Source organism: Myotis myotis, unplaced genomic scaffold, assembly GCF_014108235.1.
Source record: "Myotis myotis isolate mMyoMyo1 unplaced genomic scaffold, mMyoMyo1.p scaffold_m19_p_28, whole genome shotgun sequence".
NCBI lineage: Eukaryota > Metazoa > Chordata > Mammalia > Chiroptera > Vespertilionidae > Myotis > Myotis myotis.
The window spans coordinates 1,288,069-1,308,683 of NW_023416333.1; the positions used below are offsets into that span (position 1 = coordinate 1,288,069).

At 43.0% G+C, this 20,615-nt stretch overlaps 1 protein-coding gene across 16 annotated transcripts in view; it reads right to left on the reverse strand.

Moving 5' to 3' along the window:
* Nucleotides 1-2,156: 2,156 nt before the first annotated feature.
* Nucleotides 2,157-20,615, reverse strand: part of LOC118649184 (zinc finger protein 615-like) — a 1,009,024-nt gene continuing 990,565 nt past the window's right edge. Inside the window, exons 1-7 of one of the 16 annotated variants that reach the window (XM_036296012.1) lie at nt 17,552-17,606; nt 14,135-14,247; nt 13,367-13,476; nt 12,683-12,938; nt 12,158-12,331; nt 11,088-11,186; nt 2,157-5,230 (exon numbers count right to left, since the gene is read on the reverse strand). In XM_036296012.1, coding sequence (XP_036151905.1) covers nt 3,486-5,230; nt 11,088-11,186; nt 12,158-12,331; nt 12,683-12,875 — 2,211 coding nt within the window. In that variant the 5' untranslated portion in view covers nt 12,876-12,938; nt 13,367-13,476; nt 14,135-14,247; nt 17,552-17,606 and the 3' untranslated portion in view covers nt 2,157-3,485. Of the gene's footprint in view, nt 5,231-11,087; nt 11,187-12,157; nt 12,381-12,682; nt 12,939-13,366; nt 13,477-14,134; nt 14,632-15,642; nt 15,680-17,017; nt 17,406-17,551; nt 17,636-20,615 lie in introns of those variants that run through there. The other 15 variants (XM_036296013.1, XM_036296015.1, XM_036296018.1 and 12 more) reach the window with 15 other exon arrangements.

Here is a 20,615-nt window from a genome sequence, read left to right on the forward strand (position 1 = left end):
GTAAAAGTCTGGAATCGATGGCAAGGATGCAACCCGAATCCACCCCATTACAAGGTGATGGAGCTGTAATCCAGGACTTAGGGTTTGCAAGAATGTCAAAGGGAGGTGTGCAGTACAGACGGTGTGGCTCAGATGGCTGGGCAACCAGGAGGTCTTAGGTTAGATTCCCAGTCAAGGCACATGCCCGGGGTATGGCTTGCAGGAGGCAGCCAATCAATGTTTCTCGCAGATGTTTCTATGTCTCTTTCCCTTTCCCTTCCTCTCTCTGAAATATATATATATTTAAATATATTTTATTGATTTTTTACAGAGAGGAAGGGAGAGGGAGAGAGAGTTAGAAACATCGATGAGAGAGAAACATCAATGAGCTGCCTCCTGCACACCCCCTACTGGGGATGTGCCCGCAACCAAGGTACATGCCCTTGACCGGAATCGAACCTGGGACCCTCCAGTCCGTAGGCCGACGCTCTATCCACTGAGCCAAACTGGTCAGGGCAATAAAAGTATATTTTTAAAAAATGTGTTGTGCATCAGGCCGTTGTTAAAAAGGCATAATCCTGGACCCCAGTTCAGTACTGGGGTTTCTGGTTTAGGGGTGTGGGATCTGACTAGGGAATTTGCATTCATTTACTTTTCTGAAGCAGGAAGCCTATTGTAGAAAATCATTAGAAACAGCCCTGTATTGGACTTACCTGGTGATCATTTTGTACGTTATATACATGTCTAATCACTAATTTGTATACTTAAAATTAGTATAATGCTATATGTCAACTGTAAATGAAAAAAAGTTTTTTAACATATATTTACTTATTTCAGAGAGGGAGAGGGAGATAGAAACATCAATGATGACAGAGAATCATTGATTGGCTGCCTCCTGTACGCCCCCCACTGGGGACCAAGCCCCCAACCCTGGCTATGCCCTGACTGGGAATCAAACCATGACCTCCTGGTTCATAGTTTGATGCTCAACCACTGAGCCAACGTTGGAACCTCAACCCAACCACCAGCCCAGGGTCCTGAGTGTCCAAAGCTTCAGTCTCATGAGACCCTTAGGACCACAGACACTGATCACACACCCGATTATTCCCAAACCTGAACCAGGTGCCCTCGTGATGACCACCCATGGCCCATCATCATTAAGCCCCATATTGAATCCTGACCCAGAACCTGACACTGCAATCATCCTAAATGGCACCTCCATCCATTAAAAACAGAGTGGCCCTCAAAGACCATGATAGTAGGGACACGGTCACTGATCTCTACAGACCCCGAATCACCTGATGACCCCAATGCACCCCAACCACAGACAGGTGTATCACCTCCTTCCTTGCAAATACCGTGGCGCTCCTTTCACCTGACCCACCATGGTAATTCCACAGGCCAGGCACGCCACTTCCCCCTGTGATGTCATGTACCCTGTTAGAGACAAACCTCATCGGAGACAGAATTTTCCTAGAATTTTCAAAAAATGAGAACACATTGTTTAATGTGGTAAAATACACATAAACATTTACCATTTTAAAAATATATATTTTTATTGATGTCAGAGAGGAAGGGAGAGGGAAAAGAGATCGAAACATCAATGATGAGAGAGAATCATTGTCTGGCCACCTCCTGCATGCCCCCCACCAGGGATCGAGCCCACAATCTGGGCATGTGCCCTGACTGGGGATTGAACTGTGACCTCCAGGCTCATATGTTAACGCTCAACCACTGAGCCACATCAACCAGGCAATAAAAATATATATATTTTTTAAAAGAGTGTCATAATATAAGCCAGACATAATTAAATTTTTTTATGAATACGCCACTTTTAAAAAAGTTTAGCCTGCCATGAAATATATATATATATACACACACTATATATATATATATATATAGTGTGTGTGTGTATGTATGTATGTGTGTGTATATATATATGTATATATATATATGTGCCATGTTTACATATATAAACATTTTATATGGAAATGTTAAAAAATTAAAATAAAATTAGATCATACCTGCTTTTCCTCCCAGTATGATTGAAATATAATTTACATAGATTAGAACTACTTTTGTTTATTTACTTTTTAAAAATATATATTTTTATTGATTTCCGAGAGGGAGAGATGGAGCCCACAACCTGGGCATGTGCCCTTGACCAGAACTGAACCTAGGATCATTCAGTCCGTAGGCTGACGCTCTATGCACTGAGCCAAACCGGCTAGGGCTAGATCTACTTTTAATAAACTTTTTACTTCGGGAAGATTTTATATTTATACAAAAGTCAAAAGGTACTACTACAAAGAGTTCACATATACCTTCATTCAAATTCCTGCTATCTGAACATCTTATATAACCATGGTATATTTATGAAATTGATAAATTAACATTGGTATAATACGCAACCAAACTATAGATCCTACTCAGATTTGACAAGTTTTTCTTCTACCATTTTTTTCTTGTCCCAAGATTCAACCCCAAATACAATAGTTTTCAAACATCATGTTTCCTACATTTTCTCTGTTCTGTGACCATTTCTTGGTATTTTTCTTTTTTATGTCCTCAATTTTTTTGAGGAGTACTAATCAGGTATTTTGTATACTAACCAATCTTTAAGTTGGAATGAAAGAATTGCAAGAGTTAATTACATCATGAAACAGGCATAGAACACTTTTATGTTGCGTATATTGAAATTTGATCCATAAAGAGAGTAACTGCCACTATTTAAAGCTTAACTCAATGGCAAGGTAACTAGAAATATGGTGAAGGTATACTGCCCCCAACTGCCTGTGAGGTGTACTATCTGCTAAGACTTGTGACACAATGCTTTTTCATTCAAGCCTTCTTTCCTTCATTACATTACCTAAGCTTTTGCTAAAGACCACTAAATTGAATGTGTTCATGTGATATTTCAGCAAGGATTTGCTGGCAAATGACGAGGTAACATAAATTACTGTAAATGATGCCATATGCATTGCAAGACAAAACTGTTTTCTAGTGTGAACTGACATCTACTGAAGTTTTACTTTTGGACAGATGCTTTCCCATAATTAGAAATATTTATTAATTCATAATCTCTGATGATTACATATGCTAGGGTTTACTTACCACAAAAGGATTTCCCAATGTTACACTCATGGGATTTGTCTCAATAAACACTCTTTAGATATATAATGTCCTAAAATATTTTCAGCAAGGCTGATTGTATCTGAGTTATTTTGTAATTTTTTATCAAGAGATAATGACATAATTGATCAGTAAACACAGTACCAGGTTCTTTGCATTAAGTCATTTTCATTGCATACTATCTTCTTGAGGGCCTAGAACTCAAAAAGGGATTTCCCCAAAGCAACTATCTGTAAATTCTCTTGTTTAACAAGGATTGACAAGTGGGCAAAATCTTTCCCATAATTGCTGCACCCATTCGACTTCTCTCCTCATTGAGTCCTGAATTTGTCATGAAGGCTTCCCTACATTCATTACATTCACAGGGTTTCTCTTCATGGTGAAGCCTTTTCCACATACACTACAAAGGGTTTCTCTTCTGTATGTTTTCGCTGATGTCTGATTAGATTAAACTTCTCGGTGAAGCCCTTCCCACATTCACTACATATATAAGGTTTCTCTCCTGTATGAATCCGTTGATGTGCAATCAGCTTGCTTTTTGCTGGGAAGCCTTTTCCACATACAGTGCACAAGTAGGGTTTCTCTCCCGTGTGAATTCCCTGATGTACAATAAGACGACTCTTCACGGCAAAGCCTTTCCCACATTCACTGCACATATACGGCTTCTCTGAAGTGTGACTTAGCTGATGTACAGTGAGATTAGTCTTCATGGTAAAGCCTTTTCCACATTCACTACAAACAAATGGTTTCTCTGTTGTATGTGTTTGCAGATGTCTGATGAGATGGCTGTGCGCTTTGAAACCTTTTCCACATTCACTGCATACATAAGGTCTCTCTCCCGTATGAGTCCGTTGATGTAAAATGAGCTGCATCTTTCCTGGAAAGCCTTTTCCACATTCACTGCATACATAGGGTTTCTCTCCTGTGTGAGTTCGCTGATGTACAATCAGGTAACTCTTCCCAGTGAAGCCTTTCCCACATTGATTGCAAATAAATGGTTTCTCTAAAGTATGAGTTCGCTGATGAACAGTGAGATTACTCTTTATGGTGAAGCCTTTTCCACATACACTACACACATATTGCTTCTCCCCCGTATGTGTTCGCCGATGTTTGATGAGAAGACTCTTCCTGGTGAAGCCCTTTCCACACTCATTACATGTATAGGGTTTCTCTCCTGTATGAGTTCGCTGATGTGTGGTAAGACTGTTCATCAAGGTGAAGCCTTTCCCACATTCATTGCATATAAACGGTTTCTCTCCAGTATGAGTTCGACGATGTGCAATAAGACGACACTTGACAATGAAGCCTTTGCCACATTCATTGCATATATAAGGTTTCTCTCCTGTATGAGTTTTCTGATGTTTAGTGAGATAAGACTTTGTAGAAAAGGACTTCCCACATAGACTGCATCCATGGGGTTTCTCCCCTGTATGAGTTTGCTGATGATAAATGAGCTGCCACTTTTTTATGAACACTTTCCCACATTCACTACAGGTATATGGTTTCTCCCCCAGGTGAGTTTTCTGATGTATATTGAACTGTGATTTATTGAGGAAGGTTTTGTCACATTCAGTGCATTCATATTGTTTCAGTCGTGTATGAATTTTCTGATGTTTAGTGAGCTTGGATTTTCTGGCAAAGGCTTTCCCACACAGACTGCACCCATAAGGTTTCTCCCTAGTATGAACTCTCTGGTGATCAGTGAGCTGAGACCTTTTCATGAAGGCGTTCCCACATTCAGTGCACACATGGGGTTTCTCTGTGTTGTGACTTCTCTGTTGCTTATTAACAGGTGAATCATTATTGCTGTTTTTCATACTAACAGGAAATTTCATTTCAGTTTGTTCATTGTTAGCATGTAGAATGCATGTCCCATTGCCATTCAACTCAACAGAGTTAGTTAAGTGACAGCTTCTGTTTTGGTTTTCAAAATGTAAATTAGATTTTAAAGGTTTTTCACGAATGTCAAACATACCATGATTTTGCTTTAATAGGAAATGACCGTCATTCTGATGAAAAATATTTGCAAACATATTATATTCACAGCATAGTCCTAGATTCTTCTGAAGGCTTCGACTTTGCAAGTGACAATTCAGAGGATCAGCAACTTTCTTGAATTCTGGGAAAGAAGAGAACAGTAAATCATTCTGTAATCTCTCATAATCTTTGTTTGAAATAAAACTGTTCTTGCCTGGCCGGTGTGAATCAGTGGTTGAGCGTTGACCTATGAACCAGGAGGTCATGGTTTGTTTCTGGTCAGGGCACATGCCCTGGTTGCAGGCTCAATCCCCAGGGTGGGGGCACCAAGCAGGCAGCCAATCAATGATTCTCTCTCATCATTGATGTTTTTTATCTATCTCTCCCTCTCCTTTCCTTTCAGAAATCAATAAAAGTATTTTTTTAAAGAAGAAATAAACTGTTCTTACAAAATGTCTTCATGTGCAGTAACTATTTATTTTAAAAATATATTTATTGATTTTTTTAAACATTTTGTTTTAAATCTTCCCCTGAGGATATATATTATTATTATTGATTTGAGAGAGAGAGGAAGGAGAGAAAGAAACATTGATATGAGAAACATCTATAAGTTGCCTCTCATACATGCCCTGACCAGGGATAGAACCTGCAACCAAGGCATGTGCCCTGACCAGGAATTGAACACACAACATTTTGGTGTAAGGACGACAGTCCAACCAAGTGGGCCTCCTGGCCAGGACTATTGATTTTTTTCTTTTAGAGAGGAAGGGAGAGTGAGGGCGAGAGCAAGAGCGAAAGTGAGAGGGAGAGTGGGAGAGAGAGAGAGAGAGAGAGATATTGATCGGTTGCCTCCTGTACACACCCTGACCAGGGACTAAACCTGCAAATTAGGTATGTGCCCTGACCGAGAATAGAACCAGTGACCCTTGGGTGTAAGGGATGACACTCCAACCAATTGAGCCACAGCACCCATTGCTGAAGTAACTATTTAGTGTCAATTCTATGTTTTGTAGAATAAGAGATATATTTTGTCTTCATCCACAGTTCTTGACACTGATATTGTCAAACCTTTGTAATTTTTATAAAAATTTATTTAAAAAAAAATTACTTATCCTAACTTCATACCAAACACTAATATCAAGTCTCTCTTTTAATTCTACAAAACAACTAGAATCTGGAACTCAAACCAAACCCTGGACCAAAACGTAATCATTGTACAAACACTACGACTCAAAGAAACTAAAATATTTCTCCAAATCATAACCACGACTGAAAGCAAAATACAACATCAATTCTAATGTTCCCACAAATAATAACCGTAAACAAATTCTAACACATCGGGTGAGTCTATGTCTGGCACTAGGCTTAAAACTAACTCTAACACTATCTCTAGCTTTAACATCAAATTATAAAATGTTTCAACTCTAGAACGAACTCGAATTTAACTTCAACCAAGCCTATTTTCTACAATTAAGCTGACTCTAAATCTAAACCTTAAACTCAAATATAACAGTAAATTTTTCATATTTTAAGATACAGCAAATAACTTTGAACATAATAGATCTTGTTATGCCCGGGCTGGTTTGGCTCTGTGGATAGAGCATTGGCCTGCAGACTGAAGGGTCCTAGGTTCAATTCCAGTTAAGGGCACATGCCTGGTCTGCAGGCTCCATCCCCAGTAGGGGGTGTGCAGAAGGCAGCCAATCAATGATTCTCTCTTATCGTTGATGTTTCTCTCTCTCTCCCTCTCTCCCTCTCCCTTCTTCTCTGAAATCAATAAAATATATCCTACATAATAAAAGCCTAATATGCTAAGTGTCCAGTCATCCGTTCAAGCAATCAAAGTGTAATATAATAATGATATGCTAAGGCCATGCAACTGCTCGTTATAACGTGGACTGACCACCAGGGGGCAGACAGCTGACCAGTCGCTATGATGTGTACTGACCATCAGGGGCCAGACACTCCTACCGGTAGATGAGATTGCTGCTGGGGTCTGCCCAATGGGGACTGAGCAAGATGGGCCAGACACACCTTGGAGCCCTCCTGTGGTCCCTCCCAGCTGGCCAACCTTCCGCGTCCCTCCCCGGCCCGATCATGCACCCGTGGGGTCCCTCAGCCTGGCCTATCCCCTCTTGCAAAATTTGGGACCCCTTAGGGGATGTCGGAGAGCAGGTTTCGGCCTGATCCCCCAGGCCAGGCCGAGGGACCCCGCTGGTGCACAAATTCATGACTCGGGCCTCTAGTATATATATATAAATGGATTTTTAAAAAATACATTTGATTCTCCACAGAGAGGAAGGGAGAGGGAGAGCCAGAAACATCAATGAGAGAGAAACATTGATCAGCTACCTCCTGTACACCCCCCACTGGGGATGCACCCACAACCAAGATACATGCCCCCGACTGGAATCGAACCCGGGGCTGTTGAGTCCGCAGGCCGATGCTCCATCCACCGAGCAAACCGGTCAGGGCAAAAATAGGTTTTATTATGCTATAAGTCATAGATATTCATTACAAAATTAGTAGAGATTTCATTCAAGGATTGAATCCTCTACAGGAAATAATATACAAAAATACCGTTGGGTAAGAATTCATTTTTTTGTTTATCCTCACCTGCGGATATTTTTCCATTGATTTTTAAATATATATATATATATATATATATATATATATATATATATATATATATCTTTATTGATTCCAGAGGATACACAGGATGCGGCAAGAGCAGCTTTACAGGTGTTTATATGGGAAACCTGGCATTAATTGATAAGTAATAATACAATTATAAACCTGTGTTTCATGTACTCACAACAGCAAACATACTTTTGCTCAACCTGTATTTAAAGAGAAGACAAGGTTCACTGATGGGCTAAATGGGAGAAGCAAGAAGAGGTTAATGAAAGTGAGGACTTACTAGTAAACATTACTCCAGGAGTGATGTTTCTTTTTTTCTTTTTTTTAAAAATATATTTTTATTGATTTCAGAGAGGAAGGGAGAGGGAGAGAGAGATAGAAACATCAATGATGAGAGAGAATCATTGACCAGCTGCCTCCTGCATGCCCCCCACTGGGGATGTGCCTGCAACCAGAATCAAGGTACATGTCCTTGACCGGAATCGAACCTGGGACCCTTCAGTCCGCAGGCCGACGCTCTATCCACTGAACCAAACCAGTTCGGCTGTTTCTTCTTTTGCAGAGATTCACAAGCTGATTCTAAAATTCAAATGAAAATTCAACCATCCAAAAATCAAAATTATTTTGAAAGAGAACAAAGTTGGGTAGTTCACTCTTTCCAATTTCAAAACTTATAAAGAGCTACAGGAATCAAGGGCGCAATAAGAAGGTGTAAATAGCTCTGGGTGGTGTGGCTTAGTTGGAGTTTGTCCCATGCACTGAAGGGTCACTGATAGATGTTTCTCTCTCTCTCTCTCTCCCCCTCTCTCTCTCTCTCTCTCTCTCTCTCTAATTATGGCCAGTATGGAACAGTGGTTGGAGCATTAGCCTGTTCACCAAAAGACTGCGGTTTGATTCCAGGTCAAGGGCATGTACCTGGATTGCAGGTTTGATCCCCAGTACCAGCAAGTACAGGAGGCAACTAATCAATGTGTTTCTCTCACATCGATGTTTCTCTCTCTCTCTCTTCCTCTCCCTCCTTCCCTTCTACTCTCTGTAAAAAAAAAAAAAAAAAAAAAAATCAATGGAAAAAGTAACCTCCGGTGATGATTAACAAAAAATAAAACCAAAAGCACTTATTACGAATATATTAAATGAATATATTAAAAAACATTTCTGTAAATATAAAATGTTCTAAAATTGATTGTGATGATGGTTCCACCACAACTATATCAAATATACCACAAACCAGTGAATTATATAATTTAGGTGAATTGTATGGTACGTGAATTAAATCTAAGTAAAACCATTAAAACTATGATGTGTTTTTGTTGTTGTTGTTGTTTTTAAATAATTGTAGCCCTGACCAAACTGCTCAGTTAGTTGTAGCATCATCCCAATATATGAAGGTTGCACATCCCTGGTCAGGGAAACATAGAAGAATCAACCAATAAATGCATGAATAGGTGAAATGACAAATCTATCTATCTATCTATCTATCTATCTACCTACCTACCTACCTACCTATCTCTCCCCCACCTCACTCTAAGATCAATAATAATAAAACAATTAAAATGAGTAAATAAATCAATATATGCAGTAATAACATCTTAGAACGGACAAAAATCTGAATTGGGAAAACTAGGAAGTAAGTCATTTGAAGCAGACATAAGTTATGACGTTGTTTGGTCTCAAACTCATGTAATATGTTAAGATCTTTTCTTGTTCATCAAATGAAGCAGTAGAGATCTTTTTTTATTTTTTTATTTATTCATTCTTTACAGAAAGGAAGGGAGAAGGATAGAGAGTTAGAAACATCGATGAGAGAGGAACATCGATCAGCTGCCTCCTGCACACCCCCCACTGGGATGTACCGCAACCAAGGTACATGCCCTTGGCTGGAATCCAACCCGGGACCCTTCAGTCCGCAGGCAGATGCTCTATCCACTGAGCCAAACAGGTCAGAGCAGTAGAGATCTTTAAGAAGGGAGAGCTCAGCATGTAGGGAACATCCCAGATGATGCCAGGATGGACAGAATTCAAAATATCTAATTCAGAAAGAGGAACTAATAGTAAAAAAAAATAAAAGGAAGGTGATTCCTGCTCTCACACACAAAATGGGAAATTAGAGGCCAGCTGCTATGATGATGAGTAAAACACACTGGAAGAAAGTGTGTATTAGACGATATTGAAGGAGAAGTCAATTTGGGAGCCCATTTCACAGAACAGAATTAGGTCAACTCATGGGAACAGAGGAGACGTTTAAGATGAGAACTGAGCCGAAACCGGTTTGGCTCAGTGGATAGAGCGTCGGCCTGCGGACTGAAAGGTCCCAGGTTCGATTCCGGTCAAGGGCATGTACCTGGGTTGCGGGCATATCCCCAGTAGGAAATGTGCAGGAGGCAACTGATCGATGTTTCTCCCTCATCGATGTTTCTTTTTTTTTTTTTTTTAAATATTTTATTGATTTTTTACAGAGAGGATGGGAGAGAGATAGATAGTTAGAAACATCGATGAGAGAGAAACATCGATCAGCCGCCTCCTGCACATCTCCTACTGGGGATGTGCCCGCAACCCAGGCACATGCCCTTGACCGGAATCGAACCTGGGACCTTTCAGTCCACAGGCCGACGCTCTATCCACCGAGCCAAACCGGTTTCGGCCCTCATCGATGTTTCTAACTCTCTATCTCTCTCCCTTCCTCTCTGTAAAAAATCAATAAAATATATTAAAAAAAAAAAAAAAAGATGAGAACTGAATATTTAGAACTTTGGGAGGATGGGGGAAAACAACATAAATGCACCATGAAAAGCAGGTTATTATTCATTTTAATATACTCATTTTAATATATTTGTAATAAGCGCTTTTGGTTTTGTTTTTTGTTAATCCTCACCGGAGGATACTTTTTCCATTGATTTTTTTTTTTTTTACAGAGAGTAGAAGGGACACAGTATCCAAAGTGGGTTGGAGGTTATGGAGGGAAATCACTCTTTCCAACCAGGGCATGAAGGCCCAGTAGTAAGAAAAAAAGTAATGAATTCAAAGTTCTGTCTTTCCAAAGAGACCTGGAAAGTAGAATTCCATAGCTACGAAAGTGGTAACACAGACAGAGACACTGTGACCATGGACAAAGGGAAAAAAAAATCTGAAAATCTTAGGACAACGGAAACTATGCAAACAAAATCAAGATGTAGATAAAATAAGCAAGTCAGAGCTCAGAAAAGAAAACCAGGGCCTGCTATCCTCTAAGCTTCTACAAAAGGGTTCTCGTATGTGGAGGGGAGGTTTGAGTTTCCTCATTCACTGTCACAGCTCTGACAACGTCGCTGACTAGAATGTGACTTCCCGGCCGCGCGCCTTGCTGGTTCTCCCCCCCTCACCTGGAGAGACTCGACAGTGGCGTCCACGCTGTACTGTCCACGGCTCTTCCCCTTGTTCCAACTTGGAGAGCGCGTCTGGTTTGCTGGCTTGATACCCTGCTTGTGAACAAGGACAGAGACTTAGACAAATTATCTTGGGCTGGGCTCTGTCAAGAAGGGAGAATGAGCCCTGGCTGGTTTGGCTCAGTGGATGGAGCATCGGCCTGCGGATTGAAGGGTCCTGGGTTCGATTCCAGTGAAAGGGCACATGCCTGGGTTGCGGGCTCGATCCCCAGTGGGGGGCTTGCAGGAGGTAGCCAATGGATGAGTCTCTCTTATCACTGATGTTTCCATCTCTCTCTCCCTCTCCCTTCCTCTCTGAAAACAGTGGAAAAAAAAAAGAATATTTTATATATATTTTATTGATTTTTTACAGAGAGGAAGGGAGAGGGATAGAGAGCTAGAAACATCAATGAGAGAGAAACATCGATCAGCTGCCTCCTGCACACCCCTCACTGGGATGTGACAGCAACCAAGGTACATGCCCTTGACCAGAATCAAACCTGGGACCCAGCCGAAACCGGTTTGGCTCAGTGGATAGAGCGTCGGCCTGCGGACTGAAGGGTCCTAGGTTGGATTCCGGTCAAGGGCATGTACCTGGGTTGTGGGCACATCCCCAGTGGGGGATGTGCAGGAGGCAGCTGATCGATGTTTCTCTCTCATCGATGTTTCTAACTCTCTATCTCTCTCCCTTCCTCTCTGTAGAAAATCAATAAAATACATTAAAAAAACCCAAAAACCTGGGACCCTTCAGTCTGCAGGCCGACGCTCTATCCACTGAGCCAAACCAGTTAGGGCCAGTGAAAATAAAAAATAAAAATAAAAAAAGAATGGAGAATGAACAGGTTCACATCTAACACAATGACTTTTATATCATGAGAGGGGACATTATACGCTCTTGTCTGGGGCAAGAGAAAGATGTGAGGTTGTACCATGTCCATATCTGTATTTATTCTGAACAGTTAAGCAGCTTATCAATAAAAAGCCACTGACGGGGGACCATCGGACTGACACGGGGGAGCTGTCCTCACCCACTGACACCAGGTGGCTGTAGGTCTCCAACATCACGTCCCTGTACAGGTCCTTCTGCTCAGGGTCCAGGAGCTGCCACTCCTCCCAGGTGAAGTCCACGGCCACATCGTGAAATGTCAGGGATTCCGGTAACAACTCCATGCTGTGTAAGGGCGTGACTTCCTGTACATGACCTGGGAGAAATGTTAGTTTTTCTGCTCATTTTCACTTTACAGACTGCACCTATATAGCGAGTGGAGTTTTATATTAATATACAGTTGAAGAACCCCATGGCTAGTAAAATACTATTTGTAATTGTACATCCATGTATTCTCCCAATTAGATATTTCTATAATGTGAAAGTTAAATGTGCTTGTTAACCTAGAAACACGTTTCATATATTCAAATGCATATATGTGAAAGAGAGAAAAAACATATGTGTGTGTGTGTGTGTGTGTGTACTTTTCAGATTAATGGAGGTGGTTTTATAGGCCTCTTCAAATCCACTACAGAAGAAAGCAAAGGGAAAAAACAAATCCAGTCACCTGAGCCTAGAGCATTTCCTTCTGTTCTCTGAATAGAGCTGGCAACAGGGAGGCTCTGTCTGGGTGTCTTTGGGGTCTGCTCTGTGTTTCTGTACAGAAATCCGTCTGCAGTCAGGGGTGTCGCGGAAATGCTGATACTAACCCTGCAGCCTCCTCCTGCTTCACATGATTCAATTGTTCCTGGTGCCGTCATAGATACGTCCAAACTTGTAAAGAATTTTTATGAGTTTATTTGAGCCAAAGCGAAGACAAGTGCCTGGAAGCAAAATAACAATGAATTAAGAAAAGGTTGCCAAAACCGGTTTGGCTCAGTGGATAGAGCGTCGGCCTGCGGACTGAAAGGTCCCAGGTTCAATTCCGGTCAAGGGCATGTACCTGGGTTGCGGGCACATCCCCAGTAGGAGATGTGCAGGAGGCAGCTGATCGATGTTTCTCTCTCATCGATGTTTCTAACTCTCTTTCTCTCTCCTTTCCTCTCTGTAAAAAAATCAATAAAATATAAAAAAAAAGAAAAAAAAGAAAAGGCTTTAGAGAATGGCAGTTTTACACCTAATTTATACATGAGAATCAAAGAAACACAAGAAGGTTACATGAAATCCATGGGTGAAACATTAGGGGTGAGGGAAAAAGCAAAGCAGAGAAATCTCTGGGATTGGATTAAAAGTAAAAGGAACAGACACCTACCTCTGCGTAGGTGGAAATAGGATAATAACACTTAGGAATTAACATGACAGCAATACCATTGAGGGACTCTGTGGTCTCTTGCTCTGGTTGGAGATTGTGCCCTGAGGAATCTGGAAAAAATAAAAGAAATTACCCCAACATTTCAAAGTCATGTCATCCCGGATGTAAGAAGACAATCGAGGCGTGGTTAAGTTAAAGAATGACCTTTTCATTTTTTGTTCTTTTTTTTTTTTTAATATTTTTTATTGATTTTTCACAGAGAGGAAGGGAGAGGGACAGAGAGCCAGAAACATCGATGAGAGAGAAACATCGACCAGCTGCATCCCGTACAACCCCCACTGGGGACGTGCCCGCAACCAAGGCACATGCCCCTGACCGGAATCGAACCCAGGACCCCTCAGTCCGCAGGCCGACGCTCTATACACTGAGCCAAACCGGTTTGGCAAGAATGACCTTTTTAAAAAAATATATTCTTTAAAATTAATTTTAGAGAGGAAGGGAGAAGGAGAGGGACAGAGACATCAATGATGAGAGAAAATCATTGACTGGCCGCCTTCTGCACGCCTCCTACTGGGGATCGAGCCAGCAACCTGGGCATGTGCCCCTGACCGACCGGAATCAAACCCAGAACCCTCAGTCTGCAGGCTGATGCTCTATCCACTGAGCCAAACAGACCAGGGATAAAGAATGACCTTTAGTGAAGATACCAGTCTAGGACATGACTACTGCCTAGACTCGCTTTGAAGTTAGAAGGAATTCATTTCATACCATCCAATGTGTTGTTTGGGCCTCTGAGTTTGTAAGGCTCTCCATACAGGCCCCTCTGAGTTTGCTAGGTTTCGTATGCGGTCCCCTTTAGGTCCACACTGGGGAGTTACAACCTGGGATAAGTTGAGGAGAAAAGTCAATGAGTGGTACATTTCCTCTGGGACCTGTTGTTAAGGTGCTCCTGCTGACAATGCCCACAGTATCGCTGGTATCCCTTTTTTGGTTTCCTGGAAATATTGACTCTTCAGGCCAATAAATCCTTAGGTTCTAAATGTGGTGAAGGTGTTCCTTAATTCTCTGGAGTTTTGTGAAGTGATTGTGAAAAAAAGATGAGGGAAATGACACTATGGGGGTAGAATAATTTTTCTCCTTTTCTAGGTTCTTTGCTTGGTCTAATAATTAAATCGATATAACCCAGATTAACAGAGGAAAAAACAATCAGAAAGGTTAACAACAGCCCTAGCTGGTTTGGCTCAGTGGATAGAGCGTCGGCCTGTGGACTGAAAGGTCCCGGTTCGATTCCAGTCAAGGGCATATGCCTGGGCTGCAGGCTCGATCCCCAGTAAGGGCGTCCAGGAAGCCGCCAATCAATGATTCTCTCTCATCATTGATGTATCTCTCTCTCGCTCCCTTTCCCTTCCTCTCTGAAATCAATAAAAATATATTTAAAAATAAAAAGGTTAACAACATGTATCCCTCCTGCATACATACAAGTGACCTAGTAAAATGAAGTCACAGTCCAAAGTGGAGGGCTCCATAAAGATACTGGGGTTGTAGAGTCGGTTAGAAGGGTTACCAGGAAAAGCACAGTAAACAAGGGTAAGGTTGCTATGCAGTTCGAAGTCCCCTCTCCTCCGCTGATAGTTCAGACAGGTTTGGCATAGTGAGGGAGACACCTTACGGATGACATTGCCTTTATAAATGTAATGTCCTTCACAAGGAGTAAATTACTAGGGTTTCTCCCCTCAAGATGCAGTTCCCTCAAATTAACCAGTCTAAAGTTACCAATATCCCAAAGAGGCATATTTTAGGGTGGCAAGCTGTCCCCTTCTGATTCAAGAAATTATGTATTGAAAAGACAAAATTAGCCCTAGCTGGTTTGGTTCAGTGGATAGAGCCTTGGTCTGTGGCCTGAAGGGTCCCAGGTCCAATTCCTATCAAGGGCACACAACCGGGTTGTGGGCTGGATCCCCAGTAGGGGGCGTGCAGGAGGCAGCCAATCAATGATTCCCTCTTATCGTTGCTGTTTCTCTCTCCCTTTCCCTTCCACTCTGAAATCAATAAAAAAAAATCTTAAAAAAAAAATCCATGAGCAAGGCCAATTTTTTTAAAAAAAGGATAAAATTATCTCAGAAACAACCAACAGATTTTCGCACATATAGTTGGCTAGAAGTGCATAATGTACTTAAGCTCATTTCAGAGTAATTCAGTCACTAGCCGTGGGAACTGGAACCACCACAATTGACGAAGACGGACCCAAACTTACTAATACACTGGCATATGCTCACCTTGTCAGAGGGATGGATATGAAATAAAATGCAGATTCTGTTAGCAAAGAAAAACGCATGAATGTATGACAGGCAAATAAGCAACAGCGTCCACTGCTATCAATATATATATTTTAATGATTTCAGAGAGAAAGGAATAGGGAAAGAGAGATAGAAACATCAGTGATGAGAGAGAATCATTGACTGGCTGCCTCCTGCACGTTCCCTACCGGGAATCAAGCCCCCAACCTGGGCATGAGCCCTTGACCGGAATCGAACCCAGGACCCTTCTGTCCACAGGCCAACACTCTGTCCACTGAGCCAAACTGGCTAGGGCTGCTATGGATATATTAAGAGGTGAGAGCAGAAGTCAACAAACTTTTTCTTAAAGAGACAAAGGGGGCATGTTCCCATTCGCAAACTAAACTGTCTGTGTCACAGACTCAATTCTGCCTTTGCAGCGCAAAAGGTGCCACAGAGGATGCATGACACAGGCGCTGCTGGTTTAGTCCCTGGATCTCTAGTCAGTCAACGAGTGGACTGAAGGTTATAAAACTGAAGGAGCCCTAACCGGTTTGGCTTAGTGGATAGAGCATAGGCCTGCGGACTGAAAGGTCCCAGGTTCGATTCCGGTCAAGGGCATGTACCTTGGTTGCGGGCACATCCCAGTAGGGGATACGCAGGAGGCAGCTGGTCGGTGTTTCTCTCTCATTGACGTTTCTAACTCTCTATCCCTCTCCCTTCCTCTCTGTAAAAAATCAATAAAACATATTTAAAAAAACAAAACAAAAACACATGCAATACCTGATAATACAGTCAGGGGCACTGATCTCTTAAAAAAAAAAAAAAACACCAAAAAAAAAAAAAAAAGAACGAGCCCTAACCGGTTTGGCTTAGTGCATAGAATGCAGGCCTGTGGACTGAAGGGTCCGGGGTTCGATTCCGGTCAAGGGCACATGCCCAGTGGGGGGTGTGCAGGAGGCAGCTGATCGATGTTTCTCTCTCATCCATGTTTCTAACTCTCTATCCCTCTTCCTTCCTCTCCGAAAAAAATCAATAAAATGTATTTAAAAATTAAAAATAAAAATAAACAGAAGGACTGGCAATAGCACTCCGGGCCCTGATGCCTTTGGTCCCAAACAGCAGCCAAGGTCGTAACTTTAAAAACACCAGGGATCTGCCCTGACTGGTTTGGCTCAGTGGACAGAGCATCAGCCTGCGGACTGAAAGGTCCCAGGATGGATTCCAGTCAAGGGCATGTACCTGGGTTGCGGGCACATCCCCAGTAGGGGGCGTGCAGGAGGCAGCTCATCCATGTTTCTAACTATTGGCTCTCCCTTCTTCTCTGTCAAAAAATCAATAAAATATACATTTTTAAAAACAAAACAAAACACACCAGGGATCCTGCTCGTGCCAAACTTCCCCGTCGCCAGCCTCTCGGGACCGCGGACTCTGCTCACACTTCCTTCTTCATCGGAAACGCAGGCCAGACACTCCCAGGCGTGGACACCCGCGCCAGCCCAACATCACTGACCCGCGTATTAAATCCCCAACCTGAACCTGACTCCACGATCATCTTCAATGCCTCCGGCACTTCTTACAAGCGGGGTGACCCGCAGCACCGCATAGCCTGACAGTCCGGACAAGGGCGTCACCTCTACAGACTCTTCACCTGGGCACCGACCCCGCGGGCACCCCGACCACAGACAGACGCCTCTGCTTCCCTTCAAATACCTCACATCCCGGTCCTACGGGGCTCCCCTCAGCTACGTCCTCCCCCCTCTCCTACCCTCCCCCTCCGATCCCGTGATGATTCCACGCTCCGCACAACGCCGCGCCCACACGTCACCTGTGAGAAACCAAACTTTTGCTGTGACAAAAAAAAAACCCAAAACTTTTGGGGACAAAAACCACACACTGACTGACTAACCTGAATTTTTGCCCAGCCCGACGCGGGGAGCGCGACCGTGGTATTTCCGCGAACGGCTTCAACTTTTGTCCTGGTGCCGCCCCGCCTACGGTGGCCCAGGAGGACCGCGGGCTTTTGAAGAGGCGTTTGGCGGCGACATGTCTGCGCCCACGTCGCGGCGCCGCCACGGGGGCCGCCATGGGTGACACCTGGTTGCCGTACGGAAGGCAGAGCCCGCGTTAAGGCGCTTAGCCCGTATTGGTTGCTAAAAGCATCTCGTTTTACAGCACTTCATACGCAAAAAATAAAATAAAAAGGTCAAGTTTTCAGAGCTTCGCGGTGCAAACACCGTGCAACCGAAGTTGCTTTCAGAGGGCTGGGCAGAAAAGTCCGATAGCTGCGGAGTATATTATTCTCCCCTTTATATATAAGTTTATATACCTGACAAACCACGTTTCCAAAGGAGCAATTACGGGGGCAGGGGTCAATAGCAGCGGAGGAGGTCCTGCTAGAAAAGGTCAATTTAATGCAGCGGTTCTCAACCTGTGGGTCGCGACCCCTTTGGGGGTCGAACGACCCTTTCACAGGGGTTGCCCAAAACCATTGGAAAACACATAGATAATTACGTATTGTTTTTGTGATTAATCACTATGCTTTCATTATGTTTTAATTTGTAGCAATGAAATTGGGGGTCACCAGAACATGAGGAACTGTATTAAAGGGTCGCGGCATTAGGAAGGTTGAGAACCACTGATTTAATGTATTTGGTAAAGGGACACTCACGTATACCTCTGGCTGGAAAATAGTTGGCTTGAGGCATGTATTTTTTTTGTTTGTGTTTTTAATAGCTAGAAATTACTGAGCACTTTTTTAAAATATATATTTCTTTTTTAAAATATATATTTTATTGATTTCTTATAGAGAGGAAGGGAGAGAGATAGAGAGTTAGAAACATCGATGAGAGAGAAACTTCGATCAGCTGCCTCCTGCACATCTCCTACTGGGGATGTGCCCGCAACCCAGGTACATGCCCTTGACCAGAATCGAACCTGGGACCTTTCCGCAAGCCGACGCTCTATCCACTGAGCCAAACCGGTTTCGGCAGAAAATATATATATTTCTTTATTGATTTCAGAGAGGAAGGGAGGAGAGAGAGAAACATCAATGATGAGAGAGAATCATCGATTGCCTGCCTCCTGCACACCCCCCACTGGGGATCAAGCCCACAACCCAGGCATGTGCCCTTGGCCAGAATCGAACCCGGGACCCTTCAGTCCGCAGGCTGACGCTCTATCCACTGAGCCCAGCCGGCCAGAGCTTGTTTGTTTTTTTTAAGAACACAAATTTCTCACAAACTAATACAGTGTGAGGCTGGCCCTTACCAAGAGGAGAGAATGTCTGGGAGGAGCCTAAGTTGTCAATGAGGGTGGGGACTTTGGAAAAGGCCACTGAAGTGAAGGCAGGAAAAGTCTGGAATCAATGACATGGGCTCATCCTGAATCCATCCCATTAGGAGGTCTGCGGCAAGGGTGGTGATGGGGCTGTAATCCAGGATTTAGGGTTTCACAGAATGTCAGCCTGAGGTGTGCATGAGGCCGCGGTTAAACCCATAGTCCTGGATCCCAGTTCAGTACTGCAGTTTCTGGTTTAGGGGGTGTGGGATGTGACCCGGGAATTTGCATTCATTTAAGTGTCTGAGGCAGGAAGCCTGTCCATCAGTAGAAACAGCCCTGTGCTGGACATACCTCGGGGTCATTTTGTAAGTTATACACATGCCTAATCACCATGTTGTGCATCTGAAACTAATATCATGCTGTATGTCCATTGTAATTAACAAACTTTTTAAAAATTAAATATTAAAAAGGGGGGAAAAAACAGCCCTGGCATGGTCTTTTTTAAAATATATATATTTTTTATTGGTGTTTTTTTTTTTTAGGGAGAGGAAGGGAGAGGGATAGAGAGCCAGAAACATCAATGAGAGAGAAACATCGATCCGCTGCCTCCTGCACACCCCCTACTGGGGATGTGCCCGCAAGGTACATACCCTTGACCGGAATCGAACCTGGGACCCCTCAGTCCGCAGGCCGAAGCTCTATCCATTGAGCCAAACCGGTTAGGGCTGGCATGTCCTTTTGATACAAATATTAGGATGGGTGACACCACTCCGTATCTAAGTATTGGTTCAAATTATATTTAGAAAAGACTTAAAGGGCAATAAAGGAAGACCCCCTTCCTACCATCACCAATTACAACCTATACGTTATTCAAAAGTCATAGCTTTTTTTTTTTTTTAACTCCTCACCCAAGGACATGCCATTATCAGAGAGAGAGACAGAAATACTGATGGGTTGCCTCCTGCAGCAGCCGTTTGGTCCTGTTGTGGGAGCAAACCTGCAACCCAGGACAAATATCAGGGATTCCTGTAACAACTCCATGCTGTTTAATGGTGTAATGTCCTTCACATGATATGACAGAAATGTTAGTTCAGCTACTCATTTTCACATCATAGTCAGCATCTCTGTAGCAGGTGAGGTTTTTATGTTACTATATATTTAAACAATCACATGCCTAGTAAAATACAATTTTATCACTGTGCATTGAGTCATCCATGTGTTCATTCACTTAAAAGTTTCTATAAGCACCATCATCCTTGCAAGTCACATTCAGCCAGCTAAGATGCAGGGAGCTCCAGGAGCCACCTGGAAATTCTCAGGTGGAGACCCCACACTGAGACTTCAGTGCCCACATCACCTGCCTTCCTGCAGGTGGGACAGTGGGCTCAGAAAAGTCTAATTTCATTCTCAAAAAGGTGCTTGCGGGCATTGGGGGAGCGAGAAGTGCCTGCCTGGGACGGTCTCTGCGGGGAGAGGCTGGAGTTCTGGGAGCCAAGGCAGGCTGCAGGCACAGCTGCGTCACTGCAAGTGGACACCTTAGCACTCGGCCTCCTCCAATTGCTCAGGGAAGGGGACATACCTCATGCTTGTTTTACACAGGAGAAAACTGGGGCCTAGACCAGAGGAAGGGCTTTGTTAAAAAAATATATATTTTATTGATTTTTTACAGAGAGGAAGGGAAAGAGATAGAG